Source organism: Cuculus canorus, chromosome 8 (assembly GCF_017976375.1).
Source record: "Cuculus canorus isolate bCucCan1 chromosome 8, bCucCan1.pri, whole genome shotgun sequence".
Lineage (NCBI taxonomy): Eukaryota > Metazoa > Chordata > Aves > Cuculiformes > Cuculidae > Cuculus > Cuculus canorus.
Window position 1 is genome coordinate 6,047,034 of NC_071408.1, and position 19,745 is coordinate 6,066,778.

Genomic DNA, 19,745 nt, shown 5'->3' on the forward strand with positions numbered 1-19,745 from the left:
GGCGGGGCGAGAGGGCGCGGCCAGAGCGGCGGCAGCCAATGGCTCGCGGGGGCGGGGCGAGGCCGCTGCTCCTTCCTCCCCCCCTCGCCCCCCTCTGCCCCCCCCCGCCGGCCCCGCCGCGCCAGTTCGGGGCGTCCGGAGCCGAACAAAAGGCCCGGAGGACGCGGGGTGGGGGGCGCCGGGTGCCGAGCGAGCCCCGGGGCGGCGGGGGAGGGGGGGAAAGTTTGGAGCCCTCCTCCTTCCCCCCGGCGCTGCCACCGCCGCGGCTCTCGCCTCCTCTTCCTCCTCCTCCGCGGGCGCAGCCCCGGCCCCTGCCCGCCCGCTGCCTCCCCGGGCGCGGGGCTGAGCTCGCCCGGCTTTTGGAGTCGCCGCCGTTTCCCCTCCCTTCCCCGGAACCCCCTCCTCCTCCCTCCCTCTATTCCCTCCTCCCTCCCTCTTCTCCCTCCTCCCTCCCTCCTCCCCTCTTTCCCTCCTCCCTCCTCCTCCAGCAGCCAAAGGGATTTTTTCCCCCTTTCTTTTCTCTCTCCCTCTCTTCTTTTTTTTTTTTTTTCTGGGGCATTTTTTTCCCTCCTCCTCCTCCTCTTCCTCCCCGCCGCGAAGCCGGGCGCCAGCGTGAAGGATAAATAAAAAGCGAGGAGGAAGAGGCTGGGGAGGAGGAGGAGGAGGAGTGGTGTTGGTGGTGGTGGAAGGGGGGGGGGAGGAAAGAAGAAGAAGAAAGCGAGCAAGAAAAGAAAGCGCGGAGGCAGGCGGTGAGCCCGGGCGCTGCCGGCAGCCGGGGCGGGCGGAGCGGGGCCGGCGATGGACGAGCAGCCGCGGCTGATGCACACGCACAGCGGGGTGGGGATGCCGGGGCACCCGGGCCTGTCCCAGCACATGCAGGATGGACCAGGCGGGGCGGAGGGGGAGGCAGGCAGGAAGCAGGACATCGGAGACATCTTACAGCAGATCATGACCATCACGGACCAGAGTTTGGACGAAGCGCAGGCCAGGTGAGAGCCCCGGGAGCGGGGGGAGGAAGGGGAGCACGGGGAAGTTTCCCCCCGCCTTTGTTGTGCGAGGCATCGTTCCTGCTCCCGAGAAACCGGGGGGGGAAAGAAGAGGCCGGGTTGATTTTCTTTCCCCCTCCTTCCCCCAAGCTTCTTGGCTGTTCTCCTTTTCCCTCCAACTCCAGCCCCATTCCCACCCGGGGGTCCCAAACTCGGGCTCGGCCTGTTTTTTCCCAGCTCTTTTCAGGTCTTAATCACGGAGGGAAATTGTTGGAGCAGGGGGCTCTGCTCCTGCTCTCTCCGCCGAGAGAGGCACAAAGTGCTGCTCCATTTTTCTTAGGGAGGTTAATAGTATCCTTTCTTTTAGGGCCCTGTAGTGATGTTCTTTTTAAGGTCGTGGGGTTTTTTTGCGCTTGGAGGGTGCGCATAGGAGCTTTCTTCTTTTTGTTTTTTTCCTTTATTGAGTTATTGAAAAAGGAAAATAAATAAACCGCTGTAAAAACCGGTGACCGGATCGCCCCCGGCTTCAAGGAGTGCGAACCCAACACACACCGTCAAAGGCGCCCGCAAAAGTTAAGGGAGGGAAGGAAAAAATAATCCCCGAATTGAAAGCGCGGTTGGAGGAATAAAAAGTTGCCTCGAATTGTTTGGGGTACGCTTGAAATTTCCTCTGGGGTGCAGAGCTGCGAGGTTTGTTGTTCTCCGTGCCCCGAGCTGGAGCAGATTGCTGAAATATATTTTTTTTTCCTGGAAAAACGCACCGCACAGCCCCAAAACTCGGTTAGCGAGAACTTCCAGGAGGAGAGAAGTACCCCCAAAACCTCAGTTCGCATCTCCCCGCCTCCCCAGCCTGGCTGTAGCTCCCGCTTACTCAAAAGGCTTGTTGCTGGGCTCATCTTCTTCATTTTCTGGTGTTCTTGCAGGGATAGAGTAGCTGGGAGGAGGAGGAGGAGGAAACCATCACTTTCTCCCCGGCCAGACCTGGGGATCTTCTTCCTGAAAGTTGCAGGAATTGTGTGTGTTCCTGCATGGATAATTTAGTGTAGTTAATCAAATCAGTAAAACCAAAGCAGAACAGAGCTAGGAGAAGGCTTTGAGTTTTGCCTTGCTTCCTCACAATACTGTTCTTAAAATTTTCATTATTATTTTTAATTCTGAGCTGCCAGACGTGCTGTATTTCTCAGGGATGTTTATCTTTGCATTTCCTCCATCCATCCTCTTATTGTACGGTTGTTTTGCTGCCTCTTTTCTTTCTTTAAAAATGAAGTTTTGGGAAGATGCAAAGTGCTGGTGTTATGTGCGAGTGGGCCCCTCCGGCATATGTATGTGATTTGTGTGTACCCAAATGTCTGCACCCATCTGGGTGTGCCGATAAGGGGACGCTGTGGCTCTGCAAGGGTATATACCTTTGAGAGAATTCATCGGATAGATAAATCTTTTTCACATGTGGGTGGTGGGGTAAGTAGTGTGAATGTTTGCCACATGTTCACATTGTCTTTCGCGTGTAATTTTGGTTGGTAAACAGAAATCCCGTACGCGGTGCTGATAGCAACAGCCCTTTGTACAACTAAACTCTTGGCTAAATGATGGTGTGGCTTAAGACGAAAAATAAAATCATACAGTTTCTCTGCCTCAGTGGGCACATGGTGGGTTTTAAAACTAGACCGTTAAAGCCACCCCCACCCCAAACTCTTTTCCTCAAAACCCAGAGTCAAGTGGTGCGATCAGCTCAGCTCGGCAGTAACAGCAGCTGAAAAGGAAGGTGTTGAATAGCTCTCCTTTCCCAGGAGCAGCCAGCTCAGTTTTTAAATATATTTCCTGTCCCAATTGTGAAGAACTGTATTTTAACACCTGCCAATAAGATGGGTGTAAGGAACACGGAGGCAGAGGAATGGGTTTCTCTCCCCATATGTGCCGGTGTGTTTCTGTGCACTGAAATTCCCTGAATTGACAGCTCTAACCAGGGGATGTTTCCAGCACTGGGACAAAGGGGGGTTATTCCCACTTTGCCTTGCAGGGTGAGCCTAATAAAGCACGTCTGGGTTTAATATCAGAGGTGGGGGATGGAAAGAGCCCAGTGCTCTCTCTTTATTGAATAAGACAGTTGAACCCAGCTTGGCTCCCAAAAGCTGCTGGCTTCAGCTCGGCACATCGCCTGGCTCGCGCCGGCGGTGGGAGCTGCTCGGTGGCAAAGGCAATTTCCAAGCCATTCCTAAATTGGCATAATTCATCTCCTCTGCCTTAGGTAGGTGGCTGTTTGCAGCGCGTATGCTCAAGTCCGAGCAGGGATGGCAGCGGGGCCGAGGGGGCCCAAATGTGGCCCCTGTGCCTCCAGCACACACACAGCAGCCAGCATGAATTTGGGAAGTTGTTCCTCGTGGTGACATCCTAACCTCACCCTCCCCTCTTTCCTTTCTCTCCAGGAAACATGCTTTAAACTGCCACAGGATGAAGCCAGCCCTTTTTAATGTCTTGTGTGAAATCAAAGAAAAAACAGGTAGGAAATAAGTGCCATTGTTTCTGTATTATTTTTCTTTTTGCTCTTTGAAGGTTTTATTTCACCAAGTTTGTGGCCCCCTCTCCCCCTGTAGCAGTATTTAAGTGGGAGATATAACTCGCCGGTATTTAATGCTTCTGGCAGTGGACTTGCATGATGCGGTTTGTGTCTGGAAGGGGAAAATACTGTGGTTTAATTTCTATTGTATAGCCTCTTTTTATTTATTGTTTTTTTTTTTTTTTTCTGTGGAGAAGAGAGAATCAAAACCCTTGCAATTTCTTGCTTGCTGTGGTTTCTTCTTTAAAACATGGCACTGCTTGGAAAAAAAAAAATCTGAGTATGGAATTGGAGGGGGAAAAACCAAGAAAATGAAATTGTGCAATTTTTCTACTATTGCTGTTCAGGTGAACATAAAGGTTTCTTACTTTTTCTTTAAAGAAAGGGTTAAAATGCTCTCGTCTGCCAGTCATCCACGCTAGCTCACATAAGAGCAAGTTGTCAGTCGCCTTCAGTGAAAGCAATATATTAGATTGTTAGTTACTTTAGGGTACTGTTGTTTTATGGCACGGGGTGTTCTCAGGCTTCTAAAGAAGCTAATGGCATGAGAGCGTTGGTTCTGCCGTTTCCCACTTTCCAGACCTCCTACCATGTACTAACACACTTATAACACATCCCAGGGGGGCATTTAAATTTTAAAAGCAACAATTAAAAAATAGCAGTCATCAATCAAGGGTGATCTTAAACAACAGATGCTCAGGGAAGGACATTTAGCAACATGCACCGCTTATTTATTTGTTGGAGTCTTTTTTTGTTCATTAAAAAAATGGGGGGAAAGATGAAAATTTGGTGCTGGGGGGGGGGATTTGTCTCTGCTATTGGTTTTCTGAACCAACCAGAGTTGATCGTCAGGCTTTTCCATCGCAATCCAGCTGCCTTGTTTCAGCGCGCTGCAAAGTACTTGACTTCTCCCCCCCTCCCCTTTTACAACAAGGACTGTAACAGTCAATAATTCATATCTAAACCATATAAGCAAGGGCATGACATGAATGAAAGCGACAATAAATACGATTGCACACCCAGTTGATATACATTGATAGTTACACATAAAAGGGGAACAGCTTTCAGAAACCTGAATCTGGGTCTTTTTTTTTTCTTTCCTTCTTTCTTAAATATATATATATAAAACCTCCTAGTGCGAGCAGCTGATTGGAAATACAATTACTTGACTCTCTCTCTATATATAAAATGACTAAAGAGGCCCTTTGTTAAGCATTGTTTGTGCAGTGTGTAGCCCAGACAAAGCACCTACCGATGGCATTCGGCTCTCAGAACTCCTCACGGCTGCATGGCGGGGTCTGACCTTCCCAGGGAGTCCTTTCTTATGGAGTTACCATACTATCGAGCAGTGGGTTCAGTATGGGGACCTCTGTAGAGTTCATATCATGTAACGTGAGTCTGCCTAGAGATAAATTTTGTGGGTGGTTTTGTAGCTTTTTGCTGGGTGCCACCCCAAAGAAAAAGAACACCAAGTTCCTTTCCTGCATCTCTCATTCTCCATTTATTTTGTGTGAGCCAAAGAAAATGTTTGCCTTTTCTTTGCCTATGTTTGATGCTACGTGCGTTGTTCATGCGGGGGTACTTTTTGACAAAAAAATTGATTAATTCTGGTTTGGATTTGCTGTCGGTGCAGTCACAAAGTTAGGAGATGGGGAATCCACTAAAACCGAACCTGGTGGGAAATCCCGGTGACCAGAGTGATGCTGGGGAGAGATGGGGAGCTGTACGTATTGGTGGTGCCTGGGTGTGATAATTCCTCTCCGCTAAATAAAATTGAGTGAGATGCTGTAGGGCAACATATGCTGCTGGAAATAAAGGATATTCAGGGGTGTGCTGGGGCTGTCTTATATTTTAAAATTGTATTTGTTGCTGTTGTGCCTGGGCTACTTGGTTGTCGGGCCACTGTCTCTGAAGAGGGTGAAGCGAAATAGATTTTGGAGCATTGTTTATCTACTCTCTCGGATAGGTTTACAGGGAATTATTTTACTTTGCAATTCAAAGCCCTCCTCCCCTCTCCCCTGTCTTCGTCCCCAAAAGTCACACTTTGTAAGGAAGCAAATGGCCAGATGGCTCTGGTTTATTTTCTTTTATTTTTTTTTTAATTTTTATTTTTTTTTTAGTTCTTGCTTTCTGGCCCCATGCTCGAAGGAAGCCAGCCTTGTTTTTCTGGGGCCGAGGTTACCGCCTGCTTCTGTTTGCTTTCCCCTTCCTTGTGGGCAGCAGTGTTAAAGTTGAGTCAACTTCTCTCTTCCCACTTTCCATTTTGCTTCCCAGATCTTTGCATGTGTTGCCTTTGAAATCCTAGTGATTGTTTGTGGTCACTGATGGGTGTTTGAGAGTGTATGTTTACATCTTCCCCCCCACTCCCCCCACCCCCGGTTATGATGTGCAGAAATCTGCATTCGGTTACCCTGCTGCCTGATTTAAGTGACTCCAGAGCCTTACGGAGACTTTACCACAGTCTCTCACAACGTTGTGGCTAATATTTCATAGCGTTAACGTTGTCTTGAGCAAACCCAAAGTGTCCATAAAGTTCTTAGAAAAAGAGGTTGTCTGTATTGGCCAAAGAGATCCCTTTTGTGCCTGGGCTCTTCAGTTATTTTTTAAAGCATTTATAAACACTTTTAAAAAAATAATAATAATAATAAAAGCTCGGTAGGTATTCTTTTGTCTGCAGCCTGGAGATGGGATGACGTCTGCTTAACAGTAGTAGAAGTTGAGAGGTTTGATCCAAGCACGAGCATGTAGGGGGAGGAAAAAAATTGCCGCTTAAATATCCCTATAAGTTGTTGGTGTTCATTTGGTGTGTTTTCACTTGCTGTTGGTCGCTTTGTTGAGAGGGAAGGGGCAAGACTGCCTTCAAATGGCTGGCTGCCTTTTTGGAATAATAATTATGGAAATGGGAGGCATTGTTGTCCTAAATACAATCGATTCCTCCGTCAATAGGGATTGAAATCGGAAATTGCATTGCTGATTTATAAAAGTTTGAAGGCAGGGGTAGGGGCTCTGTCTTTATGGCCTTTCCCTCCCTTGTTTTTTTTTTCCTACTCTGTATGTTTTTTTTTTTATAAAGCTGCTCTCTGCATGAGCAGAATAGCTAAGCAGAAGAATCAGGCAAGGCGTACACAGACGTGGGGTCCTTGGATGGCAAACTGGAAAATATCTGCTGTCAAAATGCAGCAGCATCTATTTCAGCTGTGAGCCTTTCCCAACTCCCATCTCGTTCGGCGGGGATGGCGGGGAGAGGCTGAGCGCAGGATATATGACCATTTAATCTGATTCCTCCTCCTTAAGAGCTTTTCCCATCGTTTCACTTTCTCTGCTCTTTTGGGGGAGGTGAGGCCATCGGGCAAATCCGACTTCTTAAAAAGGCCCTGACTTGCGATTTGAAATCCCTCCGATTTTTATTTTCTTACCCTCCCTCACTCTTCTGTGTTGAAGGAATTGAGGTCTAAAAGGAAACTGTACATACCACCGGTGGGGGGGATTTACGAAGTGGAATATTTATAGACAGCACTGATTAGCCGTGCAATTGTTGAATAATGGGTTTGTGGCTTTTTTTTTTTTAATTTTAGAACATAATAGCTGTATAAGGTGCCTCTTAGCTACCTTTCCCCGTGCATTATCTTCACCAAACTTAACTCAAATCAGGTCTTTGGAGGAGGTAGGATTTTTCCCCTTCTTTTCTTCCTTAACACCCCTTTGTTCTCTCCAGCTCTGTGTTCAATTAACACCCCCATCTCAGAACTGTAGTCTTTTTTTTTTTAATGTCTGTTACTGTATTTCACTTCTGACACCTCTCTTATTATTCTTGCCTGCTATTTCTCTTTAATATAGCAATTACGATATGGGGTTTTGCTCTTTCTTCCTCCTCCCTTTTCTTCCCCCCTCTCCCAACTAAAGCCCCACAAAAATCAGCATGGGGAGAAGGGCAGCCGTGGTGCGTGTAGTGCTGGGGTTTTTGGGGTGCAGGACAAAGCTGTAAGTGGGGTATGCTGGCAAGCCCAAGGCTCCTCAAATGGAGCGTTTAGTGGGGCAGGATGGGATGACCTGCTTTCCTTCATCCCAGCCCTTCTTCTCTAGGGTTTCAAACCCTGCCCTCCCTCTTATCCTGCATTTCCACCGAGGTTTCCTAAGGCGCAGGGGAGAGTTAAACACCTCGATTTGAATTTCAATGCAGTTCTAGCACCTAAGGCTTCCTTCTGCTTCTGCAAAAGCTCATAAGCAAAGTGCTGGGTCTCCAACCCCGGAGGATCCGGGCTCCTGCTCTCCTCTCCGCAGGTCTGTCCCTCACCCGGCTGCTCTCCCTCCTGCCCTTCAAAGGGGAAGAAGCGTTTGCTTTGGTTTTTCTCCTATTTCCCCCCCCCCCTCCAGTTGAAAGGCTTTGAAGGCAGAGGTGATGCTTCTCTCTCCCAGCCAGGCAGGGTTTGCCAGGTCGCTGGTGTGGCTGCTTCAGGGGGCAGTGAAATCTTTTGGGAGAGCAGGGCCTCCAGCACTGCCTAAGGAAGCCTCTTTGCAGCTCAAAATTTAATTGCTTCCAGAAACCTGATGCCTTCAAGGGGAAGGAGGGAAGGGAACATTGAGGGGGCTGGAAGATAGGGATGTTTTGGGAGGGAAGACTGCATCTGGGAGACCTTGCCTTGGTGGAGAGCTGTCTTAATGCAAGAGGAGTGGGCACCTCTGGGGACTGACTGGGAGAGGATGGAAACCAGTTGCCTTGGCAGGAAGTGGTATGTGTCCCAGTAGGTCCCAATGGCTGGAAGGAGCAGCAGCCTTCTCCAGAGCACAGAGTTTTCAGGGTTGGACCTGGGACACTGCAGTGAATCCTTTCTGTGGGCTTTCCTCTTCCAGCACGGTTTTGTCCACTGGGGATCTGTTCGGGATGGATGGCTTTGGAGGAGAGTTTTCTTTTTCCTTTTTAATTTTGTATTTTATTCCTCTCCCCTGGTAGCATGTGGTTGGAGCTCTTTGAACGGAGCAGGCTTAATTAGTTTAATCAAAATTGGCCTTCTGCAATCCTCCAGGGGAAGAGGTGGGAAGCACAGGGTTGCCAGCAGGCTCTTCCTCCCCCCTCCTCCCCCTCTGCCCGCCCAGCAAAGCGAAGGAACCAAGTCCAGCTCTGGCATGGTGTTGCCGCTTCTGAGGGACTCCCCATGGTTTGGGATGTACACGGGCAAACCCGTTTAATTTTCGTTTCAAGATTTGTTTTTTTGGTAGGTGCTTGATGTCAGGTAAATTCTGCTGTGATCACAGCGGACCAGGAGGATGCGCTTGGAGGGTCTGCTGGGTCCCATTGCTCCCTGCCCCATCTGTTTGCTCCTGAGGGATGCATGAGCCCCAGGTCCCATGCTCCCAAGTGTCCTAGCCTTTGCCTGCACCAGCCTTCCCAGTTTTTTGGGTGGTGGTGGCTGTTGGGCACGTGTGTCCAGGGGAAGAAGGGTGTTGGGAAGGTGCCGTGCCGACAGCTTGCTCTTTGGATGCTGCTGACAGCACTGGGCAAGGCACAGAGAAAGAGTTCAATTAATGCATGCCAGAAAAGTATCTATATTAAATAGATGCGTGCATAAATAACGCAGCTCCCTGGAGCATCCCCTTCCATGAAGGTTAGTTGTCCTCCCTGCTATTACGGGTCTCCCTCCAGTCCATCTCCTTTTGTCTTTGCATGGTGTTGGCAGCAGTCAGTGTTGTGGGTGAGTCCAGGGAAAGTGATCATGTTATCAGCCTTGTAGCTCCAAATGAGAAACTCGGAAGATCTTTCAGGCCTAAATTTCTCCAGGGAAAAATGGTTCAAGTTCCCTTATTTGAGACCTGCAAAGGGATTTCCCCCTTGGAGCGCTGACTGTCTGTAAGCAGAGCTTTTCTAAACGATCTCAAATGTTAGATTTATTCCTGCTAGCAGGCTCTCATGCTGCGTGCTGGCCCTGCATTTGAGGGCAGCGGCTGTAAACAAAACACAGAGAAACTCTGAGACAATTTCATCACGGCTTCTTTTTTTTTTTTCCCCGTCACAAGGAAATTACTGCATGCAGCAATTCTTTAGGGGAGCAGGGTGGTGGTTTAAATGTAAACGGTTTCTTTTGCAGTGAGATACACTAGGCTATGCTGCTGTTGGGGCTTCTGCTGAATCAGAGCTGGGGATTTTGATGGAGAGAAGGGAGGAAAGTGGGATTCCTCCTCTGCCTTTGGTTCAGCATCTAATTTCCCAGCTCCTCTGTCAATCCAGGAGTTGCTGCCTTCTCTGCTAATGAAGCTCTGCAGAGGGTTTTGTGATCTTTCGGAAATGTGCTGTTAAGCGTTTTACTGTGTTTTTTCCTTACTGGCTTTAGAGTTGGGGTGCTTTGGGAGGTAGGAGAGCCTGTGCTATTTGCTCTGCCATCTATGCACTAGAGGGATGGTTTGCCACATTTGCAGCTGGTGCAAAGTACCAGGTGGGAGCAGGGGGTGAGTTTGTATGCAGAGATGGGATATTTAATTTTTCCACCTTGCGTTCCTGGGGCAGTTTTCCTACACAGTTTCATCTTCCTGGTGACACATGCTTTGCTTCCTTTCGAGGATGGCTGTGAGGCAGACAGGCTGCATTGTGCTGGCTCTGCAGACCCCAGAGCAGGATGCCCCTGCCAGGCTCCATGCTTTTGAGCTGAACCTTTGGGCTTTAGGGTGCAGGGCAGGGAGAAGTGATGCTGCAAGGATGTGCACTGTACAATGCCTAGCGCAGGGGAACTCGATACTGGGCTGGGGTTTGGAAGGAGGTAATGTGATTTACAGCAATGGATCTGGTTAATAATCTCCAGCAGCTTCTGTATACTCAGGGGCTGCTTGTATTCCCAGCCAGGTGTTTGCAGACCGGATCAATATGGCCCTATTTGCGTGGGGCTGTCCATAATCTAATAAACCAACCTCATTGTGCATCCTTAGCTGTCCTCAAGCATCCACCCAGAGATGGTCCCAGTTCGGTCAGACTGGCAAGTGTTCCCTGCAGTGAGTGAAGCTGTCTCTGAATGGTGTCTGGCCCCAGGACAACCGGCCTGGGCTTGTACGTGGCATGGGTAACGGCTGCTTTGCCATACCCCTGCCAGCATCCCTGCCTTTTGTCCTCTCTGGTTGTTTGTTATGAGGTGCTGTGCCAGAGTATCGCCTTCCTGGTGTGCTCCAAAGGCATCAGGATCAGGGCTTTTCCAGTGAGATGCCTCCTCTCACCATGTTCCTTTTGGGGAGCATCTCTTTGGAACCTTGTTTGAAACCAAAACTGATGTTTTGGAGGGCTGGCTGGTTGGTGGCTTCTCCTGAAAACTGTCTTGGAGGTGATGCATCCCATGGAGACTTAAATAATACAAGCTGGCAGGCAAGATAGGGATAAATTACAGAAAGCGGTGGCCTGAGGAGGCTGCGGGCTGAATACATTAAAGCACGGTGTTGTCAGGCTGGTGGTGGGGCTAGGGAGGGACTTGGGCGATGCTTTCTCTGGGTGCTGTGGGATTGATTGGGCTGGAATTGGTTTGCAACTGTGTCGATTTTAAAAAAAAAAAAAAAGGCACTGAAGAATCAAATCTCTTTGCCTTGTGTTTGAGAGCCCTGCCCTGTACTTTTTCTTTTTTTCAATAAGCTGGAACAGGAGGCCACCTTTACAGCTCCTTTTCCTGGCGGAGCAGGAGAGGTGGCAGGAGAACCAGCAGCCTGATGGAGGAGACAGCTTCCGAGGAGCGATGTTGCTGCCGCTGCTTCTTAGGGTTTCAGGGAGGTCGCCAGCGTGGGTAACAAACCGCCTTGGATACCTTGAGCAAGCTGCATGTTGTCACTGTCCTCTCCCTGCCCAGCCTTTTATTTATGGGAGAAGCCTTACCCAAAATAGCTTTTTTGCTTAGCCTAAGCTGACGGGCTGCTCATGTTATCCCTGCACCCCTCTTTTTTTAAATATACCGATACATTGAAAGCCCTCGGAACAGCCAGTGCTGCGAGGAGCCGCACTAATCTGAAATGATAACTTTGCCATTTTACTTCAGCCTCGGTGGAAAATGAGCAGAGCTGCCTTTGCAAGTGGGATCAGCGTGTCTTAATACTGGTGGCTGCATTTTTGTGTCTCGCCTGAGTGCAAGCCCAGAAACTCAGTTCATCCCTTCCACAGCCCATTTTCGGTTTCACGGGCGGTGTTTTGTAACACCGCATTTGGCCCAGCCTGGCTGGGTTGCCTGTCCTTGTTATCAGAAGAGGAAAATCAAGTTTCTCTCCTGGTTTGATAACATTTTCAGATTCCAGAGTGCTGTTGATTAGCAAAATTAACAGTGGCAGGCTAAAGGGCAAAAATGCGCTTCTAGTTGTAAAGTGTTCATTGCTGGTTGCTGCTTTCTTCCCAACTCCAGCAGTCCCGATCCTGGGCATGTCTCTGCAGCGTGGGGATTTTTTCTCTCTTAATTCAGTGTGGCTGTTTCCTTTGACATTTGATATTTACACTTCTGGAGCCAAAATGAAAGCGAATCTGCCCATAACTCTCTGAAATGTGCCTTTAATTTCAACATTAATGTTTCAAAACCTGCTGGTGGGTGTATGTTTGCTTGTTTACACACATCCTCCCCCTCTCCACCCCGCAGTGATTCTCTGGTGAAACACTGTGAATGATACAATACCTGGAGTCTCTGGGTAGATCACTTTCTGGCTTTAAGCTTTGAGCTTAGCTTTTAACTCAGTCTCTAATTTTAAAAGGTTGCAAGTGTTTTAACTTGGTCTTTTTTGTTTGGGAGGGGAAGTTTACATTTAAAATTATTATTGTAAATGTTGCAAAAATGGGATTATTGCAAATCTGTAGACAAAAGGCACAGTTCAGGGAGTAAAAGAAATGAGTTGGAAGGAGTCACAGCCATCAATCCTGACTTTGTAGCACAGGACACTGCCTCTCCGGTATGTTTTGTGTGAAGCTTGTGCTTTCCAGGAGAGCATTTGGCTTTGTGTAGGGAAGTAGCAGGCAGTGGGATATTCTCCACCCCACTGGGAGAGGTGGTGTTACGAAGGGAGCTTTGCAAAGGGTCAGCTATTTCCTTCTGATATGAATTTGTGAAGCTTTTGGCTGCCACGTTCTGCTGCGCGTGTGCCTGCTGAGAGCGAGGAGCCTGCTGTGGCCCTGCTCCCAGTGCCACTGCGCATCTAGGGAGAGCAGGTGGCAGGAATGGTGGTTTTGGGGAATGTATTATTGCCCTGGAAAATCTTGGCTGTTCGATCTGGTCAGCAGATGTGAAGTGTCGGTTGGTATCGGTGGTGGGAAGGGGAGCGGCAACATACCTCGCTGATGGAGAAAAAGCTGAGGAGCAATTCCCTGATTTACACTTTCAGCGATGTGAAATGAAGCTGTCTGAAGCACTTCGCTCAGCAAGCTCTTAGCAGACTGCTGCTTCCTCCCTACTTCATGGAGCTATTTCCAAAGAGGCTGTTTCTCTGCTCTGTTGCTGGATTGGCAGAGGTGGATGGGAGGGCACAGACCCCTTAAATGCGTCTGGAGGCACAAAGCATCGAACATGGGAGCAGGGAGCGAGCAGCATCCACTGTAGCTCGCTCCAAAGCCCCGATGCAATTCTGTCCCCAAGCGGCTGAAAAGGTCATTTAGCACAATAGCAAACATTTCATTTATTATTTTTTTTAACTCCCTCAAATAGTCAAATTAGCATCCTTCCTCTGTGACAGGAGCTTCTTGAGGGGGCGTCCTGAGCAGGATTAGCAGCAGGAGCGCCTAGACCTGGGCTGTTCCTCTCCCGAAGGTCCCTGGCTGCTATTTGCACATCCCGGGGCCTGACTGCAGCTGGCATTTCCCCTGTTCAGTGGAATTTACTTTCTGCCTGGCGAGGGCATTGGGTAACATTTACGCACCTGGGCTGCTTAAGCTGTGGAGGGGCTGGGGGGATGTGGTGGAGAAGGTCAGGGGTGTCTGCTTTCCTAATGGGCAGGAGGGAGCAGGGAGAGCAGCTGTTGGGTGCTGTGCCCTCTGCCCAGGCCGCAAGCAGGAGGAAAATGATGTTATGGTACCTGTGCAACCATCTGGACCCTGCTCTGATCTCGGGTGGATGTTGGCCCTGGCCAAGGAGAGCTCAGACCCTGCTCGGTTTCCTCTAGTGGCTGATGGATCAGTTGGACAGTGGGTGCTTGGTTGGTTTTTTTTATTGTGGAAAAGGAGTGCTATGTTTTCCTTCAGATAGGTTTGCAGTACGTGCCTGGGAGGTGTGCAGCATGGGGTGGGATTTCTCCTAAAGATGGCTCTCCTGCATCCAGGTCTAAAAAGCTGTGGGTCCTGACCTGTGGGCTCTTGGGGGTATGATGATATGCAGCAGCATGATGGCATGGCAGGAGGGTTAAGGAGATTATCCCAAGGGCAAAGGTGATTTTTTTATCATGAAAAACCCACAGGCAATATGGAGGGAGCTAAGACACAGCAAACGGTGGTGGTGGGAGAAGTACTTGGTCTTTCCATGCTCCCAAGGCAAGTGGCAAAGCCCACGCGGATGGAAGGACAGATTTTTATTTCCCCTTTTTCTGCCATGTTTGATTAAGCCTTGGAGATGTTCTTCAGCAAAAGCAGTGTGCTGGGCTGGCTGGGTGCTTGGGGGACCAGGGCAAGAAGGCGAGTGCTGGGAGGGCCATGACGGCACAGTGCTTCCAGTCCCAACACCCGTTTGGGAGCTGTAGGCACGGCTAGTGGAGCACGCAGGTCTGGTGTGCCGAGGCAAGCAGCTGCAGGCAAGGGCAGTGGATGGACCCACTTCATCCTACGGGATTGTGAAAGGAGCAGCACAATTAGGAGACGTCTCTGCAGTTTGTGTTTGAAAGGAGCTCCATTTAGATAATTTTTAAGCTCCTTTCAAACACAGAAGGCTGTCTGCTTCTGGAGAGGGAAACCGCTTGTGCAGTGTGTCTCTGCTCATTCCACATCCCCTCTTCCTGGCTCCTTTTGCTTTTTCATTGCTTTTGCTTCACCCATCAGGGTTGCCACCCCACATGCGGCCAGGTTGCTGTCAGCACCCTTGGGTAGTGATGTTCTCATCCTTTGGGTAGTTCTTTCCAAGGATCCCCTTGCCTCTTGGCTATCGCACATAGTCAGTAGGCTGCTGCCTTCTTGACACAACTCCTCTCTCTGCACAGACACTGGTGTTGGCTCTCATCCTGGTCAGGGATTGCCCTTACAGGCTCCCTGGGGGAAGCCTGACTCTATAGCTCCCTGAAGGACTCTCATAGGTAAAGTGAGGAGCATGGAGGAGACCTAAATGAAGAACAAATAAGAACCATATTAGAGACAAATGGGAATCAGATTTAGGAAGTAGATGAGACAGCTCTTTGGAAGAGACGGGGGGCTGTTTGCTTTAATCATTTGTCTTTGGTTTGGGGCAATAATAGAGCGAACTGTTTTCTTTTACCTTCTCTTCCCTTAGCCCTGTCTCCTTCCCTCTGTTCCTCTTATTTGCTGTTTTCAAAACAGCTCTGGATCCAGCAGCACTAGCATCTCCTCCTTGCGCTCCCACCTTCTGCAAATGGGATTGATGGTCAATCCAGCAGGCATCTTGTCCAGGCTTTTTCCCTTCTTCTGTCAGGCGCTCATTGCCTGGAGCAAGGCTGCCTTGGCTAGGCTGCTGGGAATGGGTCCTTCCCACTGCCAGAGGAGCTTTTGGGCCTTTCTGGAGCAAGCAGTGGAGCAAGCTCCTCCAAGCGGGTCGAGGGTTTCTCTGTGGAGTAGATTCGTCCTGGCATGCTCTGCTGTGTCATTTAGAGGCAGTCCCCAGGGACTGATCGTGCTTGGAGGAGATCAGAGTTTCTCTGTTGGTGGTCTTGGTCAGTGCCTCCAAGATGCTCAAGTTGCTTCCTCATATGCACCCCCCTGGGACATGGTGGTGGCTGGAAGGGAGGACCCTGCCTTCTCAGCCTCCACGGATGGCTTGTCTCCATGTGGAAGTGTGCTTCCTTGCTCCCTCTGTTCTCCCTGATCATTGTCTTGGAGCGTAGCAGGCAGATTGTGGGAGGGCTGGGGCTGTCCATAGCTGTGGGTCAATGAAGCCAAGCCTTTTATGCCTTCTGCTTCCAAAAGTCCTGGAAGTGAGTAATCGTCTTCCCAAACAGAGGGGCAGACTGGGGCTGGGATCAGCGCTTCCCATGACCATCTCTGCAGCTTTCTGTCCCCTGTGCTGGGCATCAGGAGAGGGGTGAAGTTTCCCCGCCTTGAAGAGGAACGTGTGCCCAGCTGGGGAGGTGTCACCGGTGCCTTCTGTGGCTGGGCTGTTCCAACACACCGGGCTGTTTGGTTGTGTACCAGGCAGAGCTTGCTCATACAGAGTTGTTTTGCTGTTTGGTGGTGGGTGGTAGAGAGTCAAGGGATCTAGGGTAACCTCTGGCATGTTGTAGGGCATTGCTTTCAGGTGCCTTCCTGGGCTTTGTAAACCATTTAATCTCTGTTTTACATAGGATTCCCTATCCTGTAGACTAAGGTCACTCAGTCTGCTGGGATGTGCTGGGAAGCGTGGTGGTGAGCAGCCCCCCATAGGGCCCTTGGATTTCCAACTGCTCGTGCCTCATGCAGAGGCTTTCAAGGTGGCAGAGCCAGGATTGTGTTCCCAGCTGGCCCTCAGGGCTGTGGGTCCCCTCCCACGTTCAGTGGGCGATGCCGGTGTGGTGAGGTGGTTTGTCCAGGGTGCGCCGCACCTGCAATGCGTGGCAGCTCTATTGTGACGCTGCAGAATCGCATGTACGATTGTATTCACTTTCTTGTGTGGCTTGGCACATCTCTCTTAGGCTTTGCCAGTAGTCCTCGACAGAGGCTGCGTCTGATCCCAGTGTGGGCATCTTAGCTGGTTTGCAAGAGCCATTTGGGAGACAGTTTGTGGTGGCTTTGCTGCCCGGGAGGGACTGACTTAGTTAACGTTTGCCACAAGGCTTTTCAGTCACAAATTGGTTTGGCTTTGCTTTGAGAAGCGGAGTGAAGCAGAGAAGCCAAGTGTGCCCTGTGGTGGCTTTTCCAGGTCCCAGAGTCTGACATGAGGTAAACTGCCTTCTTTGCGGTGCAGACTGAGCCTCCTCCCTTGTTCAGTGTGTCAGAAATTGTGGTTGAAAACTTTCACTCTGGCCATGGTCTCCCCCAGCTCATGCAGGTGGCTGCCAGGGGACCACAGGGACGCTTTGGCGCCCTGGCTCTGGATGCATCCCAAAGCTCCCTGTTCTGCACTGCATTTCATCTTCCTGTGCTTCCAGAGAGGTCTGTGCGTCAGATACTTCTCATTGCTGCCAGCAAGCTTCCCTTTAACCGTGCCATGGTGGTGGTGCTTTTTATATTTTATTAGGAAATTCCCATTTGGTTGCTTTAGAAAGCAAGCCCTTGTGGCTGGCCCCTGGCCCGCCGCTAACAGATTTGTTTGAGAAAAGGCTGCGCTGGCATCCTGCTTTATTGAACATGCCTCCTGGGAAGGCGGTTTGAATATCCTTCTGTCTCCTCCGAGCAGGGAGCTCTCAGGACTGCCTGCCGCCATGGGGATGGGGAATGCTCTCCTCTCCCTCCCACCTCTTCCCCTTGTCCAAGCCTCCCTTGTCTTTTTTTTTTTTTTCAGTTTCTTTCTTTTTTTTTTGTTTTTTTTTTTTGGAGGAGGGAGAGTGCTATGCATGGTGCGTCCCGCTCCATGCGGCTTTTCTCTTTCCCCACGGAGTTCATCCAAAGTTCGTATCCAGACACGAACAAAGTAGCTCAGACCTTTTCCTGACTCCTCACCCTTTGTCCTCATCACTTAGTGACAGACAGGAATCAAATGCCACAGACAGGCTGATGGGACAGGGCTGTGTGAAAGTCCTTGGAAGAGGAGGAGTGGAGCACTGCTGGGTAGATGGGAGTCATGTTTGAACTCTTCTCCCTCTCCCTGGGTAAAGAACAGAGCTGCTTTTGCTTTGAAGGGCAGAGGGGAGTGAAGCTCTTTTTTTTTTTTTTTTTTTTTTGGCAGAAACCGGATAAATTTTTAGTGACAATGGCCATAGGGAAGAAGAACCGGATGGAGTTAGGCTTAGTGTTTAGCAATGGGTGTGCCTCCCGTCAGGAGCAGGGGAAGGAAGGGGCTATGGGCTGTTACAGATCAGAGGAATGGAGGCTGCTGGTCTGCCGGCATCTCCTCTCTGCTGGAACAGAGGCTTTACTGTAGGGAAGAGGGGGTGCCTGGTCCCAATCCCCATCTGTTTATAAAGGCTATGTTGTACTGGCCTGGTCTTCTGTTTCTCCAAGAAAGGTGGCCTGGTCTGGTGCTGATTTGGTCTTACCTTTCACTTGGCGGTGGATGGATGCCCACTGAGGGTGTTGGGCAGTGGGGTTTGATCCCAGAGGGCTCCCCGTGTCAGTGGCAGCACGTGCAGGCTGCTGTAGCTGAGCAGCTGCCTGGGTTGAGCTTCTTGCTGCTTCCAAAAACTGGGGAGGGACTGTTTCCTGAGCTGGTGTTCGGGGTGCTCAGGAGACTTGGTTCAGCCTGTCAGGAAGGGAAAGGAGCCATTTAGCCTGTTTGTTCGTTAGTGCTTGTCTAACTCATTCAGCTGTCAGAATTGAGATGACTCCTGATGGGTGTTTATCCCTCTTCCAGATGTCCTCTGCACTGTTCACCTTCTTTCCTCTTTTAAGTGAAAGTAATGACAACTGAAAGGTCTGGAAGTCCCAGATGAGGAAAGGATGGTGGCACCTCATGGCAGAGATCTTGCGGGTGCTTTTTTAGAATCTGGCTTGGCTGTAGCACCAAGTTTGGCAAATGTGGGAGGGTAAGGACATCAAGCCTCCAAGAAGAGGTCTTTGTGAAAGACTATGGTGACCTTTTCCCTGGGGCTGCTCCTCAGTAGGTGCTCTTGATCTTGCAGAGATGTGCTGGGCCAGGGCTTTGCTTTAATCAGTCTTAGATCTCATGATCAAATGCCTTGTATCTCTCTCTGGAAAGCAAGGACCTTCCCTGTGGTCTTCTAAGGCGATTGTCCTGGTGCAGACGAGTGGGTGCAGTCTCCCATAACAACTTATCTGTTAAAGCCTCTGGAGCAAGCTCCAGGGATGTTGTACAAGGCAGGGCTGAGGACTGCACCTGCTTGGAGCCACCCTGTTGGCAGGACGATGTGGATATCCCTTCCGTAGACAAACTCTGTGCCCAGTTCTCAGGCATGGGCAGGGAGGAGAAGCACTGCTGTCAGAAAAGGACTTGGAAAGAAGCGTATGTTTGGTCCTTAGATCTTGACAAGTGCCCTGGAAGCACTGGGCAAGAGTGGATCTCTTGAGTTCAGTCTGCATGTGGAGAGAGTGCTCACAGCTTAAATGAGCAAGAGCAGCGTTTTCTCCTCCCAGGACTGAGAGGGGAGCTGAGGTGAGCAGCTCACCCCAAGACATGGCAGGTTGAGTCTACATCTGTGGCCCTGGCTGCAGCATCCCACATGGCTCTGGCCACTCTCATCAACCCGGCTGCCGGGGCCACTCACAGGGGTCATCTCGGAGGCGGCAGCAGGAAGGGGCTGGGGAGATCCAGGTTTTGCCCTCTTTTGTGTGCTGATTTTGCAGAGCTTGCTGATCTGGGCTCTGGCCAGCTCGTCTGACTCATAGGAATCATCTCGCAAGTCTCCTACACCCTCCATTACCTGATCCGAGCGCTTCCTGGCGTGTCGGCTCTCACTGCTGTGCCATTGCAGAGCAGCAGCCGTGAAGGGAGCTGTGCATTTGTGCAACTCGTGAACGCTGCGGGCTGCAGCATGTGGTGCTGGAAGGGACTGGATCCTGGGTCTCTTCTGTCACCCTTTGCAATCCATGCTCCCTTTGCTAGTGACCATCTTTCCTGACCACGCAGATGGTCTCTAAATTGCTTGCAAGGTAAAATAAAGATCTGCTTGCTTGTTAAGAGCAGCAAACTTTTGATGGCTTTTTTTTTTTCCATGTCCGTTGTTCTGTGTTGCTGGGAGCAGCAGCACTGGGTGCTGTCGAAAATAGTTTTGGGGGGGTCTACCTGCTTCTCTCTAGTTGCTGTAGTGCAGCTATGTTTCCATTCGTAAATGAAACAAGTTGGTGATGGTCCACACAGGCCCCATTCAGCATTCCCTCTCTCTGGTACCTACAGTGGGTCAGCAGGAGGCAGCCAAAGTTGAATCAAAACTCCATGTGCTGGTGCTGCAAACCCTGAGGTTGCTGTGGAGCAAAGGCAGGTGTGACACGCTTGGAAATCCCCCATGTTGCAAGCTGGGAAGTCTCA

The 19,745-nt window shown here is 50.1% G+C and overlaps 1 protein-coding gene across 3 annotated transcripts in view; it reads left to right on the forward strand.

The window, feature by feature from the left end:
* The first annotated feature begins 476 nt into the window (after positions 1-476).
* The window catches only part of PBX1 (PBX homeobox 1), a 134,689-nt gene continuing 115,420 nt past the window's right edge, over positions 477-19,745 (forward strand). The window contains exons 1-2 of one of the 3 annotated variants that reach the window (XM_009559853.2): positions 477-989; positions 3,410-3,483. In XM_009559853.2, the coding sequence (XP_009558148.1) occupies positions 799-989; positions 3,410-3,483 (265 nt within the window). In that variant the 5' untranslated portion in view covers positions 477-798. The remainder of the gene's footprint in view (positions 990-3,409; positions 3,484-19,745) is intronic. The other 2 variants (XM_054072778.1, XM_054072777.1) reach the window with 2 other exon arrangements.